Raw genomic sequence first — 23,085 nt, 5'->3', positions numbered from 1 at the left:
GTACTGTAAAACATATTTGTCCCAATTTATAAATCTCTATTACATTTAATACACCCACAATTTGTTTTTAACTAATAGAAAATTTGTCTGTGCAAACTATATTTCATTTAATTTAGGACACATATATAATTATATATGTCTGTGCAAACTATATTTCATTTATTGTAGTATATATATATANCTTTTTTATCTCAACCAAAAGCTTAATTAATTTAAATGAATTTATTTCATCAAGCGGACCACGAAACCTAATAAAATTAGTATGATTCGAAAAGTCCGCCGGAATGAAATATAGTTTGCACACACAAATTTTCTATATATATAATATATATTATGTATATAATTTTTTTTCAATAGGTGGTGTTGTGCGGTTTCTATATCTTCATTTATAAAAAAGGATATTTAAACAGTGTGTTAAGTTGTTTCGCGAGTGTTGAGCAGTGAGGGAGCAGCTGGTTCATCGAAGCTGTTTTCAGGCGAGGATTGTTGCCATCAGAAGGTACATTTAATTTATATAACATCTTTTAAATATAAGCACCTTGTCTTCTATTCTCTGATTTTAATTGAATTTTTTATTATCCCAGGGGGGGATTTACAACTGGTAAATCTACTCTCTCTGCTGGTAGTCAGGTTAGTGAGCATGTTAGTATTAATATTTTATTATTACCCCTTCAACTAATATACGTATGATCATATAAATAACTTTTGAGGCTAATCTACATTTAATTTATTTTATGTCTTCTACATTTCTGATTTCTTTTTCTAAGGGTGTTTGCCATTTTCACATTTTTATTTATTTATTTAATTTCATTTTTTTTTAAATATATATTTTCACAAAGTGCTATTTAAACAGTGTGTTAAGTTGTTTCGTGAGTGTTGAACAGTGTGTAGGTTGCTGGTTCATTGAAGCTGTTTTAAGGCGAGGATTGTTGCCTTCAGAGGGTAAGTTTAATTTATATAACTTCTTTTAATTACAAGTACCTTGTCTTCTATTCTCTGATTTTAATTGAATTTTTATTTTCCCAGAGGGGATTTACAAATGGTATATCAACTCTCTCTGCTGGTAGTCAGGTAAGTGACCATGTTAGTATTAATATTTTATTACTGCCCCTTCAGATAATATATGTATGATCTTATAAATANTATTTAGTATGTCATTTGTCTCCGAGAATCAAATAGATTACACGATATTTGAAAAATGACAAAAAGGAGGGAAAATTCAAAAGGTGGGGTAGAGATGGGAAGTTAGTTTCCGAGTGGATCGAAGTCACGATAGCTCAAGTGGTAGAGCAGCGGCGTATTTAGCCGAAGGTCGTGGGTTCGAATCCCGCTTGTGACACTGACTTTTTTATCTCAACCAAAAGCTTAATTAATTTAAATGAATTTATTTCATCAAGCGGACCACGAAACCTAATAAAATTAGTATGATTCGAAAAGTCCGCCGGATGCGTGCGCCTCACCCTATGGAGGACATCGGCAGTGGTGGGGTCATGGGGCGCCCAGCTGAGCAGTCAGCACAGTAGTTCTGTAGTCTTTACCTTACGGTTTACTGTCACACCACCTCTCGTTCTTCGTAGTTCATCCCAGTGTCGATTTCCGACCCCTTCATGGCTGTGACCTTTTCTGCATATTCCGCCTTACAGGGCGTTAGACGATCCAATTCCGGGATGAATTTCTGAAAATCAGGATCCGAAGAAGGAAAAAACAACTTAGATTTTCTGTTTTCCCGACTGAGAAAAAATGATGGGCACCTTCGAGGCTAGCTACCAGCAGTTCGGGACGGATGACTCCGAGGACACCCCACAGGGGATGATCCACATTGTGCCCGAATGCGGAAAAGGTAATTAACAAATAAATCGCAATACTAAATAATTTTGATCAGAATGATAAAACAAACAAAAAAAACACGCTCCCTCTACTTATTTTTTTTCAACGCAAAAAATTCCTTTGTTTTTGTTTTTGAGCCGTGTGTTTCTTTTTGGTCGGTGAGTCATAAGTTGGCCCTCATGAATCTCCCCCTCTCCGCCAATATCTTTTTTCGTACAATTTCTTTGATAATCAGCTCATTATAAAAAAAAAAAAAAAATCAAATCAACTAGTATCAACACCATAAAACAAAACATCCGACGAAATATTGTTTTTCCCCTCTATTTTTGTTGATTAAAAGTTAAAAATAAACACCTGCAACTCCCCCCCCCCGAACCTACCAACCAAATCAGTGACAAGTATGTAAAATATACTTTGTCATCCTTCAAAACAGGAAACTTCCCGTTTTTAATTTGCAAAGATTTTCCTCGATAACTAAACTGCTCAAAAAATGAATGTCAGATTTTGTAATATTTACTTTCCCTAGGATTTTTATTTTACTTTTATTATAAATTGCATTAAAATTTAATATTATATTAAACAATTAATACCGTATATATTGTCCTGTTTGAAACCAGGCCAACTAATCAGTTCCTTGATGAAATAGGTGTACTATAGGCACAATAGCTCTCAAAGGGCTCAGTATACTACACCTGACTAATACATCTACATCTTGTCCTCTGTTAGTTAAAACCTCTGCAATTGTTAGGCATACTGTTAATAAAATTGTCACTAAGTAATTTCACTCGATGGAATTTTGCAACAGTGCACTCAGTTTTTGCATGTTGACTGGCTGTGGATGTTGGACCTTGCAACACACCCCACATACGCTCAATGGTATTGAGGTCTGGTGACGATGGGTGAAGGGGCAGATGGGAAATTCCAAGGTTTTTAAACATCGATGAAAAACTCTGCTTCTATGAGGTCTGACGTTGTCATCCAGAAATCGAAAATCCATGCCAATGAGATTCCTTGTTTGGGATTTATTCCTCGATAATTTCTCAGATGTAACGGACTGTAGTGAGGACTCCTTCAACAATATGAGTCCAGTTCATCCTCCAGTGTAAATCCCAGCCCACACCATTACACCGCCTCCTCCAGACTGCCCCAAAGGGAGCATGAACGCATCTCCTGTTTTCAGTAGACTCTTCATGCTGCTATCACTATACAGATATAAGCGTGACTCATCAGTAAACATAACAGCATTCCAATTGGTGTACTCTCCTAGGCGCTTGCGCACCATATTCTCCTGAGTCCCTGATGGTGGGTTGTTGCAAGTTGACTCAAAGGGGCGTACGATGTGAGGCCAACTTCCCACAATGATTCGTTGATAAAGACCTTCATTTTACCTTACTTAATTTAGGATCTGTTGGGCACTATGGAAATGGTTCTGTTTTGCATGATAATATTAGTGTCCTCCCTTAGCGTTTTAATGCGCTGAGATCCACTGCCAGGCCTCCTATTGGCATTTCCAGTCTCTCTAAATTGGGTCAAAGCCCGTGAGACCAAGCTCTGAGAAATGCCTCTGCAATAACCACTTGCTGGTGACCTTGATGACTCATTCTTACAATAATATTGTGAATCTTCAAGATGATATTTTTCTGCAGGATTAAAATGGAGAAAAGACAAGACTTTGCTCTTTTGCATGTTCACTATTCTTAAGTAAATCCATTATTAAAAATAAGGATTAACATTTGTTTTTATTTTCTATTTTGTTTTATCCAACTAACAAGAAATATCAGTTAATTTAATTAAAATCAATAGAATAAGAATAAATTACATATATTCATTTTTGAGCAGTTTATGTTGTGAAGTAAAGCAGGTTTGGATTTTTTCCTTGTACGCTAGTCTGCATGTGTTTCAGCACATTGTTAAGGGTGTGTGGAATGGCCATGTCCTTCAGAACCCAATTTTTAAACTACTTTTATAAGTTTTCATATTCGGTCAGTTTGTACGATCTAAGGGTACAATACAACTTTAAAAATTTGCTAGACTTTCCAGACATTCATTACAACTATAAAAAAAACTTTACACACTCCTGTGTGGACTTCTGGTTGGGATGTGAGGCACTTTGCTTTGCACATGCAAAAAATATTGTGCCCTTTAAGAGCTGTTATATCCCCAGTTTATAGCACACCAGTGAGTCCTATTTCATCAAGGAATTTAATTAGTAGGCCTGGTTTCAGCAGTTAATTTCTTCTACGATCATATTGCAGACAAATGTAGCATCACAATTTGTTAATAGGTGTGTTGGGGTCTACTCTACTTCTTTGCAGAATTTACAGTGTTGGGTTATGCCAATTTTCTTTAAATGTCCGTTTAGTTTGCCCTTGTCCTGTTAAGAATCCTGTTAGGATTCACAGTTTTTTCCTGCTTTCCTTGATATCTGTTATTTCTTTCCTTACAAAATTGGTTAGGAGGTTCTTGGATTATTTGTGTCCAATGAGTGAGTTCGATTGTTACCTCTTTCTCTTTTTATCTGTCCGAAGTACTCGTTGGTAATGTGGGTTCCTATGCCTTAGAAAGTTTCGGGTTCTATCAGTGGTATAGCAGCCCCTTTTCTTGCATAGGTATCTGCTTTCTCATTGCCTTCTACTCCCATATGACCTGGGACCCAGCAGAAAATTTGTTCTACATACGCTATATGTTTAGTTCTGTTTTTCAGTTCAACACCATCTTTGAAATAATGATGTTGAGGGCTTGATAAAAATTGGTCCTTTGAATCCATTAGATCTTTGTAGTTGATTTTATGATGGCTTACTTTTAGATTTTGTTTTTAAGACAGAGTAGTTTGCCTGTATTTTCTTTTGTCAGTTCAATTATGTGATCAGAGGTTTAATGCTTCTTTTATTTAGCCAGTAAGCTATTTTTTTTATTTATTTCCCTATGTTTTACCTCAAAATCTTTGGCCTAGACTTGTTTTGTCTATATTGTTACTCCATTTTCCCCTGGAGAAAGATATTTTTTTTTTTTTAAAAGAAGGTGCTCTTATATTAAGTTAATCTTTGTGAATGGTATTAGTGTGGTTTTGTTCGGGTTAAACCGAACTTTCTACTAATTTGAGGGCAATTTACATTTGAAATTTGAAAGTCGGCTTTTCCAAAAAACAGTAATGTTAGTGATCTTTTGTTATATAAGTTCCTTCACCTTCTTGAGTCTATAATAATCTGCATGCATTTACATGTGACATGTTTTTATGCATTCATACTTTAATTGATATTTTTTAAATTGTGAAATTGTTTAGAAACTGCTTTTAATAACTACAAAGTCTATACTTGCATTGATTCAGCTTGTCAAAAAATTGGTATGGTAGTGATCTTATGTTATAACAGTTCCTTAACCTTCTTGAACCTAGGTCATGTCAAATAATCTGCATGTGATTTGTTTTTATGCATTCATCCATTTAAATTTAAAAAAAAATTACAATTGCATCTTCAAAAAACTGCTTTTAATAACTACAAAACAATATTTGTAATTAGAGTCATGGTAATTTGAAGTCATTTCAGCATGGTAATGATCTTACGTTATAACAGGTCTTATAACCTTATAGGACTTGGATTGTGTCAAATAATTTCCATAAAATTACATGTCGCAAGTTTTTATACATTCATACTTTCATTTAAAAAAAATTTCAATTGTGAAAAAAAAACTACTATTCACTAACTACAGAACATTTATTTGCTTTCATTTGGCTTTTCCAAAAATTGTAATAGCAAATTTCTGTCCACATTTTCAATTAAAAAAGTTTTAATGTTAATTCTCCGTGGACTGTGGATTTTTAAAATAAACACTCATTTGTTTTGGTTTGATTTTAAAATTTTATTAATCTAAAGATAACCTATGATGTTTACCTTTACCAAGTTCCTTGAACTTAGGTCTAGGAATCCAGGTATTTGCTTTATTTTCTTCCACCAATGTGTACCCGGTACAATCCAGAGTGTGTTATGGGCCCTAAAGATTCTCAGTGGGTCCTCTCATCTTACTGTTAGAAAACATGATAAGTTGGAGCATCTCGCAAAAACGGTATTAGCTTGGGTCCGTTTGACGCCCTAAACGAGTCGTAAAGAATATTGTAAAGAAAAGGTAGCACCGGCATCATAAGCTGATTTATGGTTGACACAATTTTGTACATTTTCAAAATATTAATTTCCATTAAGAGTTGTTTTCGTATTTTAGATTGAACTAATTTTTCAATTGTAAATTACAGCTGCAAAATGGAACCACATAGAAGATCTGGACAGTTTTTTCACGAGGGTGTACAAGTACCATCAGAAGAACGGTTTCATGTGCATGGTGCTCCAGGAGGTGCTCGAACTTTTCCAGTTTATATTCGTTGTCTTTTTCTCAGTATTCCTCTTTAACTGTGTTGACTACGCAATACTTTTCAAGTAGGTGAGATCCGAATGTTGAAACGATTCTGCTAAATTCGTTTATTTTATTTTATTTTTATTTAATTAATTTTTTTCTATATAATAAAGAGACAAACCATTGCCAAATGTGACTGCGACAACCAAGGTGGCCCTTTCAGATGTCATATACACGAAGGACGTATGCGTTGAGCATATGGGCGTCTTTTGGTGGACGGTCATCATCCTGGCAGTTGTATTCTGGCTCATAAGGCTCGTGCGAGTCCTCCTGCATGTCTTCCATTTCTGGGATGTCAAGGCTTTCTTTAACACAGCACTTAAAATAAGCGATGTAAGTTTTGTCAGGAAAACAATAAATTAGAAAAAATATTTATTTATTTATTATTTTATTTTATTTATTTTTAATTTTTAAACAGTCTGAACTTGAAAACATGACATGGCACGAGGTTCAGAAGAGGATACGCGAGGTACAACTTGAACAGCAGATGTGCATACACAAAAGGGAACTCTCTGAGCTCGACATTTACCACCGAATCTTACGGTAATGTTAAAAATAAAATAAATTATAATAAATTTATCAATAAATAAAAAATAAACTTATAGGTTTAAAAATTACATGGTCGCCATGGTGAACAAGTCGCTCCTCCCGCCGAGGTTCAAATTACCTTTCTTCGGCTCAGAGATTGTCTACCTGAGCCACGGGCTCAAGACAAACATCGAGTTCTTGCTTTTCTGGGGGCCGTGGTCGCCTTTCGTGAACAGCTGGCACCTCAAGGAGGACTACAAGAAAGTATCAAAGCGCCAGGAGCTTGCTTCACTCCTCTCAAAGCATATATTGTACGTTGCGCTGGCAAACCTTCTACTCTGCCCACTCATCCTACTTTGGCAGATACTCTACTCGTTCTTTAACTATGGCGAGGTCAGTTTTTTAAATAATTTTTTTATAACATTTTTTATTTATGTAATATACTGCCAAAAAAAAAGAAAAAAAAAGAGTCTTTTACGAAAAAAATAGCCAACTTTGAAAAGGCATATTTTCTCAGTCTTTTGAGTCACAGACCTGTGCTAGGACTCATTAAAAAAAAAAAAAATACACTAATCAAGATGGCTTTTTAAATGTTTTCCTAGCTTCAATCATCCATCATTATTAAATTCAAAAATTCAGGAACATGTTGTTTGCACTTTTTTTTTTTTTTTTTTTTTTTTTTTTTTTTTTTTTTTAAATTGAGCCGTGGAGACAGGAAATCGACCTTGAGCATTGATAGGAAATTTTAATGATCAGATCTTTCAATTGTCACCTTCTGCTTTGCACAATTTCTTGACCGTTTTCAAGTTGTTCACGATTTTTGGGCACAAACATGGTTTTTTATGTGCTCATGGAAAAAACCAATCACTTACTTTTCGATTTTCAAGAATGTATAAATTTCAAACCATCATGTTTTTGCAAATTTTACGCTCTATAACTTTTTTCCCAAGGACTTTTTCAAAAATGTTAATCGGGAAGCGACAATTCTCACTTTGGCCTTTTGGGATGCAGAATGCTTCTGCTGTCAACAAACACTTGTTTACCTCATCATGATTCAATTTTTTCCTTGCCATTTCATAGGTGTTGTGTCACTTTGGCTTCAAGTAATGTAATGAAATAATGTATGGGAAAATCGGGAGAGAGAGTAATCGGTTTGTTCTGTGAACACATAAAAACCACGTTTTTTGCCTACAAATCACGAATAACTCGAAACGAGAAATTGGACAAAGTGGAAGTTGAGCAATTGAAAGCTTGTTATTTCCTGGCTGAAGTTTTCGTATAAAATGTGAAAGTAACATGTTCCTGAATTTTTGAATTTACTGATGAATGACTAAAGTTAGGAAAACATTTAAAAAACCATTTTGTTCAGCGTAAATTTAAAAAAAAAAAAATGAGACCTAGCGCAGGTGTGAGATTTAAAAGGCTGGGAAAATATGCATTTCCACAGTTGGCCATTTTTCATGCAAACACCAAAAAAAAAATTAATATGAGAAGGAACTATCTTTTTAAAAAGATTGAACAACACACTACACTATTCTTTTTTTTTTCTTTTAAATGGATAGTGTGTATTTTATACCTAGTAAACCATAGCATATCTTACTTTTTATTAATTAAAATACATTATAACGTACATTATTATATTATTATACTCCTTTATAAGACATGAAACTTATAAAAAAAACTTTTTTTTAAAGTTTAGGAGTGTGATTAAAAATTATAAAAATCCTTTCCTATACTGTGACCTAAAAAGATTTAAGTGGGGAATACACTTACCCGATGTGACCCGAAGCCACCCGACACAAATCCAATGTCCAATTTTCCATAAGATTATATTTCACCCAAGCACATGTGCCCGATGCCATGTAACGCTGCCCTACCCTACTCTACACTATGCAACAATGCAACCAAGTTCCCTACTACTGTCCCAATTTTCATCGAGTACAGTCGAAGACAAAAGAACCAAACATATTTTTATTTCAAACTATATGTATTATTGTCGTTATATTAATTAGTACATACTTATTTTACTATAAACCAAATTAAGCTAGATAAAAATTCATGAGTTTTTATTTAAAAAAATTAATTTTAATGGTTTGGTAAAAAATTTATCTAAACACCAGAATACCATCATTGATAGAATGAAACTTACATATTTATTATATAGTTTTGCTCATAAAATTACACCCTTTTGTTCGTGTAGTGTCAGAACCAGACACCCATATTTTTTGTAGTTTATTTCAAACCATGTATATGTAATTTTGTCATTATATTAATTACATATGGTTATTTTAATGTAAGCCAAATTAAACGAGATCAAAAATTCATGAGTTTTTATAAAAATTATTTACTTATGATGGTTAGGCCGAAAATTGATCAAAACACCAGAATATCATTTATTGACAGAACGAGTTTAACTAACAATTTATTACATGGTTTTGCTCATAATAATGCTTTAAAAGCAAAAGAAGCGTTGAGATTGTGATACTGATTTGTGTGTCTGTACATGGCGGGCACTTGATGTCGAACAGATGTGCACACCCTATCAAAACGAGACAAGGCGTCGGGTCACATTGCATCTGGTAAGTGTGTTCCCTGCTTTATTGTGGAAACCCTATAAATTATAGATATACCTTAGAAAGTGCAATATTTTATGAGTCAGAACACGTTCCTCGCCTCTTCATACTCCTCCTGTAACTCGTATTTTGGCGTGAGTACTGCCTTACCGAAATAACTGTCGCTTCAAATCCTCAAAGGACGTGTTATTTCTCAGGTTCCTCCTAACATCGGTATATTTCTGTCTCTGCTTTGCCCATCTTCTTTGATAATAGTTAAGAAGGCAGTGACCTGTATAGAGGACTAAGCTATATTTTTTCTCAAATCCTGCCTGCTGAGATAGAGGAGTTTCTTCGCCTTCCTTTTTGAGAGATTCATAAATCTCTTAACTTGCCTCAGAACTGGTGCTCGAATCTTTCTTTCTCTAGCCATTTTTCCAGGTCTAACTTAAGCCACACATTCTGATGCACCCAGTATCAGTTCTGGACCCTTGGGCGAGAGGGGTGTTTTTTCCAGTTGGTCATCCTGTTTATGTCCGAGTAAATTAATTTTTTCTGTCATTAGGCAATTTGCATACTCCTAGACAAGTTTAGGCATTGAAAGCGTACGCATTTAGTGCCTTAATTGCCTGGCTGTTTGAGATCTGTGCACCTTTCTTATTTTTATTAACTACTGTACACAGAGTATATGGAATTCAGCCTGAAAGATTGGTGGGGTTAGTCCAAGGGGCTTTGCTGGGGGTTATAGTTAGGCCCCACCTACAATCCCAGTCCTTTCAGTGGAACGCATGAAAAAATATGTCAAAAATGGTGACCAATTTAGAGTTATGCCACTACAGACTTGTGTAGTGACCTTCACGGGGCAAATAATTCCCGAGGTCGTCACTATATATGGTGGAGTTTCCCCAGTCCATCCTTATGTGCCTCGAGTAAGGCAGTGTGGAAACTGCCTCAGGTTTTCGCATTCCTCAGCCCAATGCCGTGGTAAACAAAGGTGTTTAAAATGCGGGGAAGACCATGTATTAAAGGAGTGTACGTCAGAGAACACAATCTGTGTCCACTGCTCAAAAAATCAACTCACAAATGATAAAAAATGTGAAGTTTTTCAAAAAGTTCAGGAGGAAAATAGAAAAAAATTCACGGAATCTTCATATGCATCGATCCTGTCTAGAAACAAGTTTAGCCTATTAGAATTAATGCGGGAAAAAGAAGAGGAATTTCCTCAACTTCCCCAGGAACAAAACGTAGAAAAAAGTGGCCGCCGAATATTTAAAAAACTTTTTACTAGAAAAAACAGTAACTATTCGACAAAAAAGCCTAACTCCGAGCAAGCAGAGAGTACAATTCCCCCTCTAAAAAGGGTGCCCCCGAAAGAACACGCATATTAAGGTATTCGGTTAAGCACAAACTTTATATACAAATTTACAGGGTATAGGTTTATTAGACATTACAGATATGATTCATACGCAGGAGTCGGCATTCTTATAAAAAATAGCTTCCAGTTCAAAAATGTCATAGTTTCCCACAACCTCAATAACTTTATGGCTGTAGCTATCCAAGTTATTCTCAACGACTTCTCTTCATTAACTATTCTCTCAATCTACAATGATTGTAACCATAACATCACAAAAGATGAATGGGATAGATTCTTTAAAGCTCTACCAAGGCCGTTCATAGTGGCAGGAGATTTTAATGGGCATAATTCAGTATTTGATTCGGAATGGACAGACAAAAAAGGAAATGACTTACTAAACGCCCTTGATCTAAACAACATCGTGTGGTTAAATGATGGTTCACTAACTAAAGTAAAAACCCCTACGCAAAAAAAATTTTCAGCAGTCGATATCACACTGGTACCCTCAGACATATCCTTGTTTTTGTCCTGGAGAGTGTTAGATGATCCTATGGGTTCAGATCATCTCCCTATAAAATGCATTCTAAATAATGTAGACGTTAAGTTATTACAAACCCGGGGGAAAAAATGGAACCCTAAAAAGGCAAACTGGGAAGCTTTCAAGACTGCCTGGGCCCAAAAAATGTCACCCAACATGCCGGATTTCAAGAGTTACGATCAGTTCATAAGTTTAATGACAGAAGTGTGTAAAGTTAGTATACCGTCCCCAAAACATAACAGGCAAAAGAAAAAATTACACGCCAACACATGGTGGAATCGGAGTGCGAATCAAGTGTTAAAAGTAGAAAAAGAGCTTTTAAAATTTATTTGAAAAACCCTACCTCAGAAAATTATTACTCATATAAAAAACGAGAATCAGCCACTCAATCTCTGATTCGTCAAACCAAACGAGATGCATGGAAACACTTTTGCTCTTCGCTGGATAGAACCACTCCTATAAAATATATTTGGTCCAAACTTAAAATGCTAAAAAACAGTGGATGGGGAATGGTTGGAGGTTTTTTAAATCAAATTTGTGCCCACAAGGTTCAAAGATTACCCAAAAACAGATTCATCATGTCCTGATATTACAAACCCCTACAACTTAAAAGAGTTGGAAAGTGCATTAAAAATAACAAATAATAGCGCCCCAGGGATGGATGGTATTCACTACAGTATGCTGAGCAATCTTCCTGGCATAATTAAACTTAAATTATTAAACTAACAAAATCAATGTTGGGCGAAAGGAGAGGTCCCAAAGTCTTGGTCTGACTCTATTATTATTCCTATTCCAAAACCAAATAAACCACCGAATCAGCCCACCTCTTACCGGTCAATTTCCTTGATTTCCTGTGTTCGAAAAACTTATGAACGCATGATAAAATGTAGACTACAATGGTGGCTAGAAAGAAATCATAAACTCCCAAATAGCCAGTATGGTTTTCGGAGGAACCTATCTGTTTTGGATGCTCAGGCAAAATTAATTGTTGATATAAATTTGGCGTTTACTCAGGGTAAAACGGTATTGGGATTATTCTTAGACATAAGCGGTGCTACGATAACGTCAGCATTCATATTTTAGGCCATAAATTAATAAAACTGGGCCTTCCAAACAAATTCGTTCAAAACATTATGGCATTAATGATGGGAAGAAATATGTTTTTTTGCCTTAACGGGTCTTATTATGGTCCCAAGAGGACCTTTAAGGGCCTTCCACAAGGGGGTATTCTGAGCCCGGTATTGTACTCGATATATGCAGCAGACCTGGATACAGTAGTCACAGACGGGGTAAAAATCATCCAATATGCGGATGATGTCTGTTTATATTCTATAGAAAACACCATAGAAAAATGCAAGTCATCGTTAAATGTAGTTATGCATAACTTATCAAAATGGATGGATGCAAATGGTCTGGAGATATCTGAAGAAAAGTCCCTGCTTGCCCTTTTTCGAATAAGCGCCAAGCCAATCGCGCAACCGTAGAAAAATTAGGAAATTACCAATTCCCAGTAAAATATAATGTCAAGTTTCTGGGTCTTCATTTGGATAGTAAGCTGTCGTGGAATCCTCATATAAAACATTTACTAACAAGAGCAGAAAAATTGTACAACATACTAAAATGTTTTTGCAGTAGCAAATGGGGTGCCGACCCGTTCATAGGCATGTTATATTATAAATCATCCATTAGAGCAGTGATCGATTTTGGATCAATTTTTTATGGACAGGCCTCACACTCGTTCTTGAAAAAAATTGACATTCTGCGTAATGCTTGCCTAAGACGGATCCATGGTGGGTTGCCAAGTACTCCGATCGTGGCTCTGTCGGCTGAATCTTGTGAGCCCCCATTGGAAAAGGCGATTAAAATTGGCACTGAATTTCCTCACTAAACTACTCAGTCAGGAGAGCCCGGTTTTTAACAATATAACTACTCTCACAGAAAAAGTTCAAACCTGCAAGTACTGGAATAAAAAAAAGACCCCCACTTTAGTTTCGGCCTTTCTACATTCAATCCTGTACATATACTCACTACATAAAAGCTTTGCTCACCCTTTATACCAGCTAGATTATAGGACTTTGACAAATAACATTGACACAGTGTTTTTAAAAGACTACTCGAAGTCCGCTCAACACTCAACTTAGTACAGAAGGAATTTATAGCAGACATGGCTGAAAACTATCCAGACCACCGGCAAATTTTTACGGATGGATCACTCTTGGATGGCAGGGCAGGTTGCGCTATTTCGATTACAAAAGTGAACATAAAGAACAGTATGCTCTACCAAACTCATTTACTGTCTACACTGCGGAATTAACCGCCATAGTTAAAGCACTTGAATACATAAAAAAAAGGAATGAAACTAAATTCTGCATATTAACGGACTGTCGAAGCGCTGTAGATAGTAATAAAAATAAAAAATTTTTAAATATAAAAATAAAACTATAAGGGATTGCGATAGCTTGAAAGCTAAGCCCTTTGGATAAGGGATGATGCTGTTCGCGGCGGCAGGCTGGAAGGGGAGGCGTGTCAACTTGAAGCCTACGTGGGCCGGAATAGGGCTTCCATCAAGCCAACATCCCCCTCCCATACATCGGAGCTGCTAGGGGTTAAGTCGGCTAGTTGCCGTTGGGAAGGAAGTAAAGCAGCTATAATTAGGGGGGGGGGGTCCCTAAAGCAGGCCAGGCCCATAAACCCTGGAGAAATTTTAACCCTTGGCGGGCGAAAAAAAAAAAAATTACAATTTACATCGGGACCAAATGAAAACAAATCATGTATTGTCAACATAACAATGTAAAATTTGGGTGTGCCAAACCCTGGTCCCCTTAAATTTAAGGTTGACAGACATATTACCCACTGAATACAATAAATGAAAATAAAATAATATGGGGTATCAAAATAAAACCAACTTTCTCCGCATGTAAATCAAACTATGTTAGGGTTGAAGGGTACTTGTTGGGCCAGTGTGTGTGTATGTGAGGGTCACTTGTGAAGTCCCTAAAATATAATACGTTTTATTTATATTTTTATATACCGATTTAAATATATGGTTATATTTTTTTATATATATTTTTTTTTATTGCCATCAGTCCTAATTCAATTGGAAAATCACAGTGGTGAACATATGAAAGATTCATGCAACATTTAACACACACAACACAATATATATAAAAATACATTTAGACGTATAGTGTATATAAAAATAAAATAATTATGTTGCTATAAGTCTGTCTGAGTATTTTTGATTGATCGGACTAGGGTTATTGCTATTGTTCCGAATCCCTTAAAAAAAAATTTAATTTAGAAAAAATGCTTTGTAATTCACTTTAAATTAAGTTTACTTGTTATCTAATGCGACCAAAATATTTTTTGTTGAAATTATTGATTGATTTCTGCAGACTATTTGCAGAATGTCGGGGCTATTTAATATTATTTTGAAGTGCTGATTGTCTTCATGTTACATGTGGGGTATTGAAGAGAAAGCAACCTGGCGCGTATTAATTAAACGTCCAGGCTACGCAAAACTCTTCGGGGACGCGTGAATTTATTTTTATTTACATAAGTTTTTATTTTTATTTCGCGTCCGCGGTTTGCCATCATCAAAGTTGTGGTCTTCGAGTGGGATGCACTCCTGGACAGCACCACAGTGGTTGGTTGTAGATGGCGGTCCCCGTCTCGAACAGCCTTGGTTGTCCTTCGTTGGCCTGTGAATTGGATACTGGATGGCTGCAAGAGGATCCGAAAATATATATATCTCTCGAGAATCTGAAATGAGGCGTTATTAGTAATGTTTAAAAAAATTATTATTATATATATATTTTTTTTGTATATATAGCCTGAGATTCCTCGAGCAGCAGCGATCCATGCGTCTGAAACTTCAAATTTATTAATATTATTTTAAAAAAATGAATTTAATTTAANATTTATTTATTTGTTTTTAAATTAATTAATTTATTTATTTATTTTTTATCATTATTTTTATTTTGCCCCTTTTGGTTGGATAGTTTTCCGCCTTGTCCAGGGCGAAAGATGGCCCTATTTTTTATTTTTTATTTTGCCCCTTTTTCATTTGGTTGGATAGTTTTCCGCCTTGTCCAGGGCGAAAGATGGCCCTATTTTTTTATTTTAATTTTAATTTTTTTTTTTTTTTGTTTTTGATAATTTGGTACCGCTGTGGGCCAATACGGTAACACTCGGGAATGCCGCGCGTCTCGATTTGTATTGGGGAGTAATTTAATGTTATATCTCATAACATTTGTTAATCCGAGCCTGCAATAGGATTTAGTAATAATTTATCCTCATTGGAGGAAAGGGCCACGCGACTAGAGGGGCGAAATTTAAAGTATATTATATTTTCTGACGGGTCTATAATCATGTGCGAGACTTTGTTACAAAATCCAATCCTAGAATTATGTCCGACGTTAAATTTTTCAGGGTATAAAATTCATGTGCCCACGTGAATTTATCAATTTTTATTATTAAAGTGACCTTATAAGAGGTCGAAATATTTTGGCCATTCGTGACTAGAAATTTTTCGCTAGTATCTTCAATTCTAGCGATTTTATCGGACGACAGTTTTTCAAAAAACTAATTGATGACCCGGTATCTATTAGTGCTAAAAACGGCTGTTTTTGAATTTGGATCGGCACGTAGTTAATTGACGAAATTAAATTGATAATTTGGTGTGGCCTTAATTGTGTCGCAGGTTTGGATTTTTGATTATAGACCCTCTTTATGAGTTTTTTGGATTTGGGCTTCGGTCATCCCTTTTTCTTATGGAAGGCATCGGTGGACGATAGTTTCCGAGTCAGCTATTCTCGATTAAAGTTGGGTTCCGGTCTAATGTTTTGGGCCTATATTTATCCGATGGCTTCCTTGGCTGTTTAGGTGGCTCGAGATTTTTATTGTATTTTTGGGGGATGTTAGTGTGTATTTTGTTAATATGGCCGGGATCATAATTGCTGCTATGTCGGCCGAGTTTGGGGATTAACTTTCCTTGCTTAGGTTTGTTGTTATATTGGGTATTACAGTTTCGGCCGTTTGTACTTCGCGAACTGAAATCATTGTTGTTATTAAAATTTTCCTGCCTATTCTGGTTGAAATTTGCCCTATAATATTGTGGCCATTTGCATCGCGGTTTCTATTAAAATTGCCTCCCGAAGGCAGGCTGATGCCCTGATTATAATTTTTGTAATTGGAAATTCTCGAATTGGCGTTTTTGTAATTGGTGAAGGCCGGGAAGTTTTTATTGTACCGAAAAGATTTATTTGATCGTTTGGATTTCCCCTTAATCTCGGATTTGGCCGAAATTTCAAGTCTTTCGACTTGCCACAGTAAATTGTGCAATTGGGCCAAAGTGGTGGGCTTTTCGGTGTATGAAATCTTGCCCTCGTTTCTGTGTTAACCCCTAATAAAATTATATCTACGACGTCCCTTTCGTCGTAGTCGGCCAAAATTTTAGAGAATTTAATTATCTCAGGTATATGTTCTAAAGGTTTCGTGGGGCTCTTGATTTCTCAGAACTTTTCTCGTTACTAAGAATGTTTTGGTTTTTAAATTTATTAAGGTGTCTAGAATGATTTCATTTAATTCGGTAAAGGAGAATTCTCGGGCATTAATATTATTTAATATCTGTTGAAATACGGGGTTATTGTGTCTCACTACTATCCGTTTTACCAATTCGCTAAAATATTCGGGGGCTGCAGCATTAATATCATATAATTTACCAATAAAATTTAAAATATCCCAGGGGCTATCTGTGGATAAAATTGGGACTGAGGCGGCCAAATCCTTTAAATATTTCGGAATTTTAATTTGTTTATTAGCTATTTGGGGCTGAAAAGCTATGGGCTTAAAATCAGGTGGGGAAATTAACGTGTCTAAATTTTCAAATTGCCCGTTGTCCCGTGTTTCGGCCTGGGATTGTCCCTGTAAATTATTGATTAATGTGTATTGTTCGCTTAAAATTTTAAGGATATTTTTGTTCTCCTCCTGTATGGCCTTAATTTGCTTCTCTAATTCTCCGTTTTTCGCGTTTAGTGCCGCTAGATGAGTTACAAAATTTTGTTGTATTTTGTCTAATGTGTCCGTTAACGATTTCTTTAAGGAGCTAAATTTATCCTTAATATTTCCCCTATTTCTAATTTGAATTTTTCTAGATCGGCCGTTAATAGTGTGTCCGGACTCTGGACTGAACATGCGGTACAATTGAAAGATTCCCTACGGGGCATGGACATTTTAATCCATTTTTCCGTACTGCGGATTTTGGGTTCACATTCGAAGTGGTAGAACTTACCACATTTGTTGCATTTAACGGACTCGCTCGTGACTGCGTGATCGCAAAAATTGCACGGAACTTTGGGGACAGCACCCCGTTGTGCTGATTCTGACTCGGTAGTTTTTATTTGTTGCTGGGACATTTTTGGGTAGTAACTATAAGGGGTATTTAGGCGCAAAATATATTTATAAATTTAAAATTTTATAGAAATTTGCTTTTACCTCCTGAAATTTTTTTTTTTTTTACGCCAAAGTGGTCAAGTAAGTTTTGGTGTATTTAAATTTATCTCTGCTATTTTCTGTGGCAGGAGATCTTTCCACGTTCAAGCTACTAGGTGTTAGCTTTGCCGTGAACCACGCTCTGCTACCAGGTGTCAGCTTTGCTCTATCCTGCGACGGACTTCGGTTACCTAAACTTACCTTAAGTTCGGCAGTTTCCAAAGCCCACGTACAGCGAAATCAGCAGAGTGCGCTGTGATGAAAGCGTGGGGGAATTAAAATAAAGAGAAGTAAAATGAAAAGCAAAAGTAAAACAAAACCTTCTTGACCAAAAATAAATTTATTAACTTAATGGTAAAATTTAGACAAACTAAAATAAACAGGCCTCAAACTTTCTTGTGGTAATTAATAATTGATAATTGAGCGAACGGAGGAGCTTAATCGGTGGAGACAAAAAGCACTTACGGTTTAACCAGTTAGAGAAGCTAGGATCAGTCCGCTGCAGAGATGAGGCGAGTCCTTATTAGCCCGAAATTTAATTGACCTACCTTCTGTGATGGAAGGGGGCATTTGTCCCACCTAAACGTGTCCTTAGGCTACCTCTAGCGCCTCGTGACAATATATAAGTTGTAGACCCTGAGGAAGGTGGCTTAGAATTTTGCGGTGTTTCCTCCTTGGATTTGGCATTATTTCCTTTTGATGCGGGCGTCTTTTGCCAATTTTTGCACATAAATATGTAAGGATGGAAGAGTTTATATTGCTGTAGCGTGGCAAATGTGTTGTAAAGAGACAGGATAGCCTTTTGTAGATGTTGTACTTTGGTTTATATCTCCTTGTTCGGTGTTTTTTTGTCACTGTGGTTCTTACCATTGTGATGTATAACCATTAAGCCGATGTGGGGTTTATTCCCAAGTTTTTAAGCGTAATATTTGTCTGATGCTTAGTAAAGTTTTGACTTTATGCAGAATGTTGACTATTTGTTTTCACCATAAAAATAACACATGCATGTTATGAGTAATGTAAGTTTTAGATATAAAATATATATAAATAACCTTCTTTGTAAAGACCTGAAACATTTCACTAACTGACATAATATAATTAAAAAAATAATAATAGATTTTTTAAATAGATTTTAAAGCGCCAGCCAGGTGCCCTGGGCGTCAGGAAATGGTCACTTTACGGTAAACTCTACTTGAGGCACTTCAACGAGCTAGACCACGAGCTGAACATCAGGCTGAACCGTGCCTACCGGCCGGCCACTAAATACATGAACATTTTCACCTCTCCTACGATGGCTGTGATCGCTAAGTAAAAACACTTATATAGTTTTAATTTAAAAAATAAAATAAAATAAATTAAAAAAACTTTTGTTTGTTTGTTTCAACAGGAACATCGTGTTTATATCGGGATCGATTTTAGCAGTCCTGCTTGCTCTCACCGTATACGACGAGGACGTCTTGTCAGTAGAGCATATGCTGAGCACGATAACGATACTCGGAGCTGTAGTCGCCAGTTTCAGGTTCCCCCTCGATCGAATATTTTTTATTTGTTTATTAAATAAAACTTAAACAAATTGTCATTTTTCTAGGGCAATGATTCCAGATGAACACCTCGTTTGGTGGCCGGAACACTTGATGAATACAGTCCTGGCACACGTACACTACCTGCCTGCTTCTTGGCGTGGGCAGGCGCACACACAGACAGTCAGGAGTCAGTTTAGCCAGCTTTTCCAATATACAGCAGTAAGATCTTGTTTTAACTTTTACATAGTAATCCATGAAAACAAGAATATAATTTTCCTCCTAATCCTAAAACAGTTCCGCATGAAAGCATTAATGTAAAGTGTACAATGTTGGCTACCCTGTTTGTAGACATTTTCCACCCTTAATTCTGAATATTTGCAATTTACAATTAAAACTAGTGTTATTTGTAATTCAATTAATTAAGATTTTAAGTTGAGATAAAAAAAGTCAGTGTCACAAGCGGGATTTGAACCCATGACCTTGGGCACTAACTTCCCCTCTCAACCGCACCTTTTGAATTTTCCCTCCTTTTTACCATTTTTCAAATGTCGTGTAATCTATTTGATTCTTGGCGACAAGTGAATGGGTTCAAATCCCGCTCGTGACACTAACTTTTTTATCTCAACTTAAAACCTTAATTAATTGAATGTTATTAATTAGTCAAGCAGACCACGAAAAATAGTGAATTTAATGGAGTTAATTGTAATCTAAAAACAACGATAAGTTTTTAATACAGAATAATTTGGCAATTATAAATATTATTTGCTTTAAATATTAAGTAAAATATTTAATATATAAANTACTATATTAATATATATTAACTATTGTTAATAAAAGTAACAATCATATGAAATTGTCATGACTGATAAGACTTTTTCTCCTGCCTCATAGATTAACAATAAAAGAATTATATTGTACAACTACCTTGTTGCTCTAACACATGGTCTTTTGACAGACATATCTGATTGTGGAGTTGATTTCACCAATAGCGACACCTCTCGTCTTGATTTTTCACCTGCGAAAGAAGGCGTTGGACCTTGTCGACTTTTACCGGTGTTTCACAGTCCAGGTTGCCGGTGTCGGCGATGTCTGCTCGTTCGCCCAGATGGATGTTCGTACACACGGCAACCCGGACTGGAACCAGATGGCGTCGACGACAACCGAGGACCAGGACAACTTTGTTTCGACGCCGCCGCCCAACTTACACAACCAGGCCATGGAGGGTAAAACAGAGCTTTCGCTCGTCCATTTCACGCTTACCAACCCGAACTGGTCGCCGCCAGTCGAGTGCAGCACGTTTGTAAACGGCGTTAGGGAGCAGGCGAGGAAGAGGATTTTCCACGAGATCAACCCAAACGCGACCATGTTTTCTGATGAGAACTCCCTCGGAACCGTCGCAGCAGGGGTATGAGCTAATGCATTTTGTTTTGATCAGATTTTATTGAAATTATGTTTCTAGATAAGCACTTTGCTCAATATGATGACGACTACGGAGCCGAATCCGCAGCACAGGGGAGCGGTGAGTCATGTCATGAATGTGAGCAGGAACGAAGGGCCGATCGGTGACGCGCATCTGTTTCCTGGTGGTGTTATCAGGGGCGGATTAGCGTCACCATCTTTCGGTGCATCAGTCTTTCCTCTGAGGGAGGGCGTTCAAGAACAGTATGAAGCGACGGCCTTGGACATGAGCATGCACGCCCTCTACCTGCACGAGATGCATCACAGGTAAGATATTATTATATTTTAAAAAATCTTCCTAATCTGTCAAATGTTAGGACTGTGCAAAGACGTGGCGTGCCGACATTGGGCAGTTGCAGTCTGCAAATCCCACCGGGTCAGCAGGGTGCGGTGCAGTCACTCTACCAACAAGAGAGGCTTCCGCTTTTAAGATCGCCTACGCATTTATCATGACACAGGTAAGAGAGGAAATACAACGTAACATTTGTAAATATTTAATATTTTTTTCCCGTCTTTTATCCAGCCCGCTACTCCACCTCTGAACATAGGACGGAGACGCATCACCATTCTTGGAAAGACAGTCGATCTCAACAAAGCCGTGCCCCTTCCCCCATCGCACATCCTGCGTCGCGATGCATCGTTCAACATAAACTTTCAGCCATGATGCTCATGGTCTACAGTGTCAACCGTAAAGTAGTAGATAAATTAGGTCTTTTTTTAATTTCTGTTAATTGTACAAAAAAAGTTTACTTTATGTTGGTTTAAAAACATATTCATCAACCTAAGTCATACCCCACGCTTAAAAAAGAAAAAAAAGCTTTTTTTTTATTATAATACAAAAAACTTAACATCGCCAAATTATCGATAATTGTAATTAATTATTTTTTAAACAAACTTTGTCAGTGTTTATGTGTGTATATATTTTTGTACATTGTATTTTTTTCTTCTTTTCTTGTATTTTTTTCCAAATGGTTTTTACAGTGACGGATCTGTAAATAATAGTCGTCGAGTTTGTTTCTCACTACTTCAAGTGTTTTTCTGCTTTTTATATCCTTCTCATCCTCATATCCTTCATTTTACATTTAAAAATTCGATTTTACACGATCAACCACAAAATCGATTAAAAAGTAAAAATCGATTTTCGATACGTTCTAAAATTGAAAAAAAAAATTACGTGAAAATCGGGAAAAAGAAGGAAATCAAACCAAAGGCTAGAAGAATTTGCATCAACGAAAATGAAAAAAATAGATATTTAGCTTCAAAAAGATAAATATTCGCGATTATCGAGCTATCTGGCAATATTGGAAACTATCGAATATGCTGTGACATGTAATATCGATATTTTCCTGAATCGAACATATAACCAATCGATAATCACTTGTCAATTAAAACTTGATATTCATCATATATCTATCGATATCTCGCAATGTAGAATATGAAAAGTATCGATAATAGATTGTATCGAATAATCAATCAATATGAACTTTCTATCATCAAAACTCGATATTCGCCATTATTGATCATTATATCATAGCAATGTGCCACCGATCAAGAAAATTCAAAAAGATCGATAATGAGGTATCGATTAATCGGTTATTTCTCTTATCGAACCTAGCGATAATTGTCCATATCGAACAATAAAACTATCGATGTCACGTTTGATCAACAATCTCGAACAAAACAATGCATTATAAAACTAGACATCGAAGTAATTGATGAGTTCGTATCGAACATGTAATTATCTATTATAGCATCGATTCGTTAAGTATAGATAAATGTCGAAAAATCGATATTAAACAGCATCTAGTGTTATGTAAGATTTTTTTTCAGTTTCGCAAATGTAATGATCAAATAACACGACACATTGATAATTCTAATGATCGAGATATACATCTATATTTTTCATATTCGATATCTACAAATATAGATGTTTTGTTTTTAATATCGATGTTACATAATGAGAATTATCAATTCCTGATGTCCGATATCTTGTGTAAATTGATTCTTTTTCAATTTTGAAGATGTACTGGTCGATAAAGGTGAATATCGATTTTCTTTCTTCGATCGATAGTTATAACGTTGGCTATCGACACATTAAGGTATAAAAATCCATCCAAGCTGTATAAAAACGGCGATAAATTTTTCAATTTAATTTTCAAGGTTGGGACTTTGGGAGAAATAACTATGACAATTGTTTTGAAAATTATAATTTAAATTTAACCAAATATACTTAAAGAAAAAAGTTTTTGTTTTTGCATTTTATTTTTTATTATCTAAATGAAATTACAAATCACAAAAAAAATCATTACTATTACAACAATAACTGACATCACTAACACTGCCTAAAAATGCATAATTTGAAATTAATAATGATAAAAATAAATTAATATTTGAGCAGTTGGATAAAAA

At 35.8% G+C, this 23,085-nt stretch overlaps 1 protein-coding gene across 1 annotated transcript; it reads left to right on the top strand.

The window, feature by feature from the left end:
- Positions 1-1,505: 1,505 nt before the first annotated feature.
- LOC106670862 (autophagy-related protein 9A) lies at positions 1,506-21,351 on the top strand. Its single transcript, XM_014401517.2, has 12 exons — positions 1,506-1,840; positions 6,074-6,254; positions 6,345-6,564; positions 6,650-6,774; positions 6,837-7,152; positions 18,825-19,003; positions 19,083-19,214; positions 19,284-19,437; positions 20,174-20,623; positions 20,678-20,943; positions 20,994-21,134; positions 21,200-21,351. Exons 1-11 carry the CDS (start codon positions 1,741-1,743, stop codon positions 21,127-21,129), a joined length of 2,259 nt encoding a protein of 752 aa, XP_014257003.1. The 5' UTR covers positions 1,506-1,740; the 3' UTR covers positions 21,130-21,134; positions 21,200-21,351.
- The last annotated feature ends 1,734 nt before the right edge of the window (positions 21,352-23,085 follow it).

This window comes from Cimex lectularius, unplaced genomic scaffold (assembly GCF_000648675.2).
Source record: "Cimex lectularius strain Harlan isolate CLEC.00 unplaced genomic scaffold, Clec_2.1 scaffold21, whole genome shotgun sequence".
Taxonomy (NCBI): Eukaryota; Metazoa; Arthropoda; class Insecta; order Hemiptera; family Cimicidae; genus Cimex; species Cimex lectularius.
The sequence above is the reverse complement of the archived record's forward strand: the minus strand, read 5'-3'. Positions and strand labels throughout refer to the sequence as shown.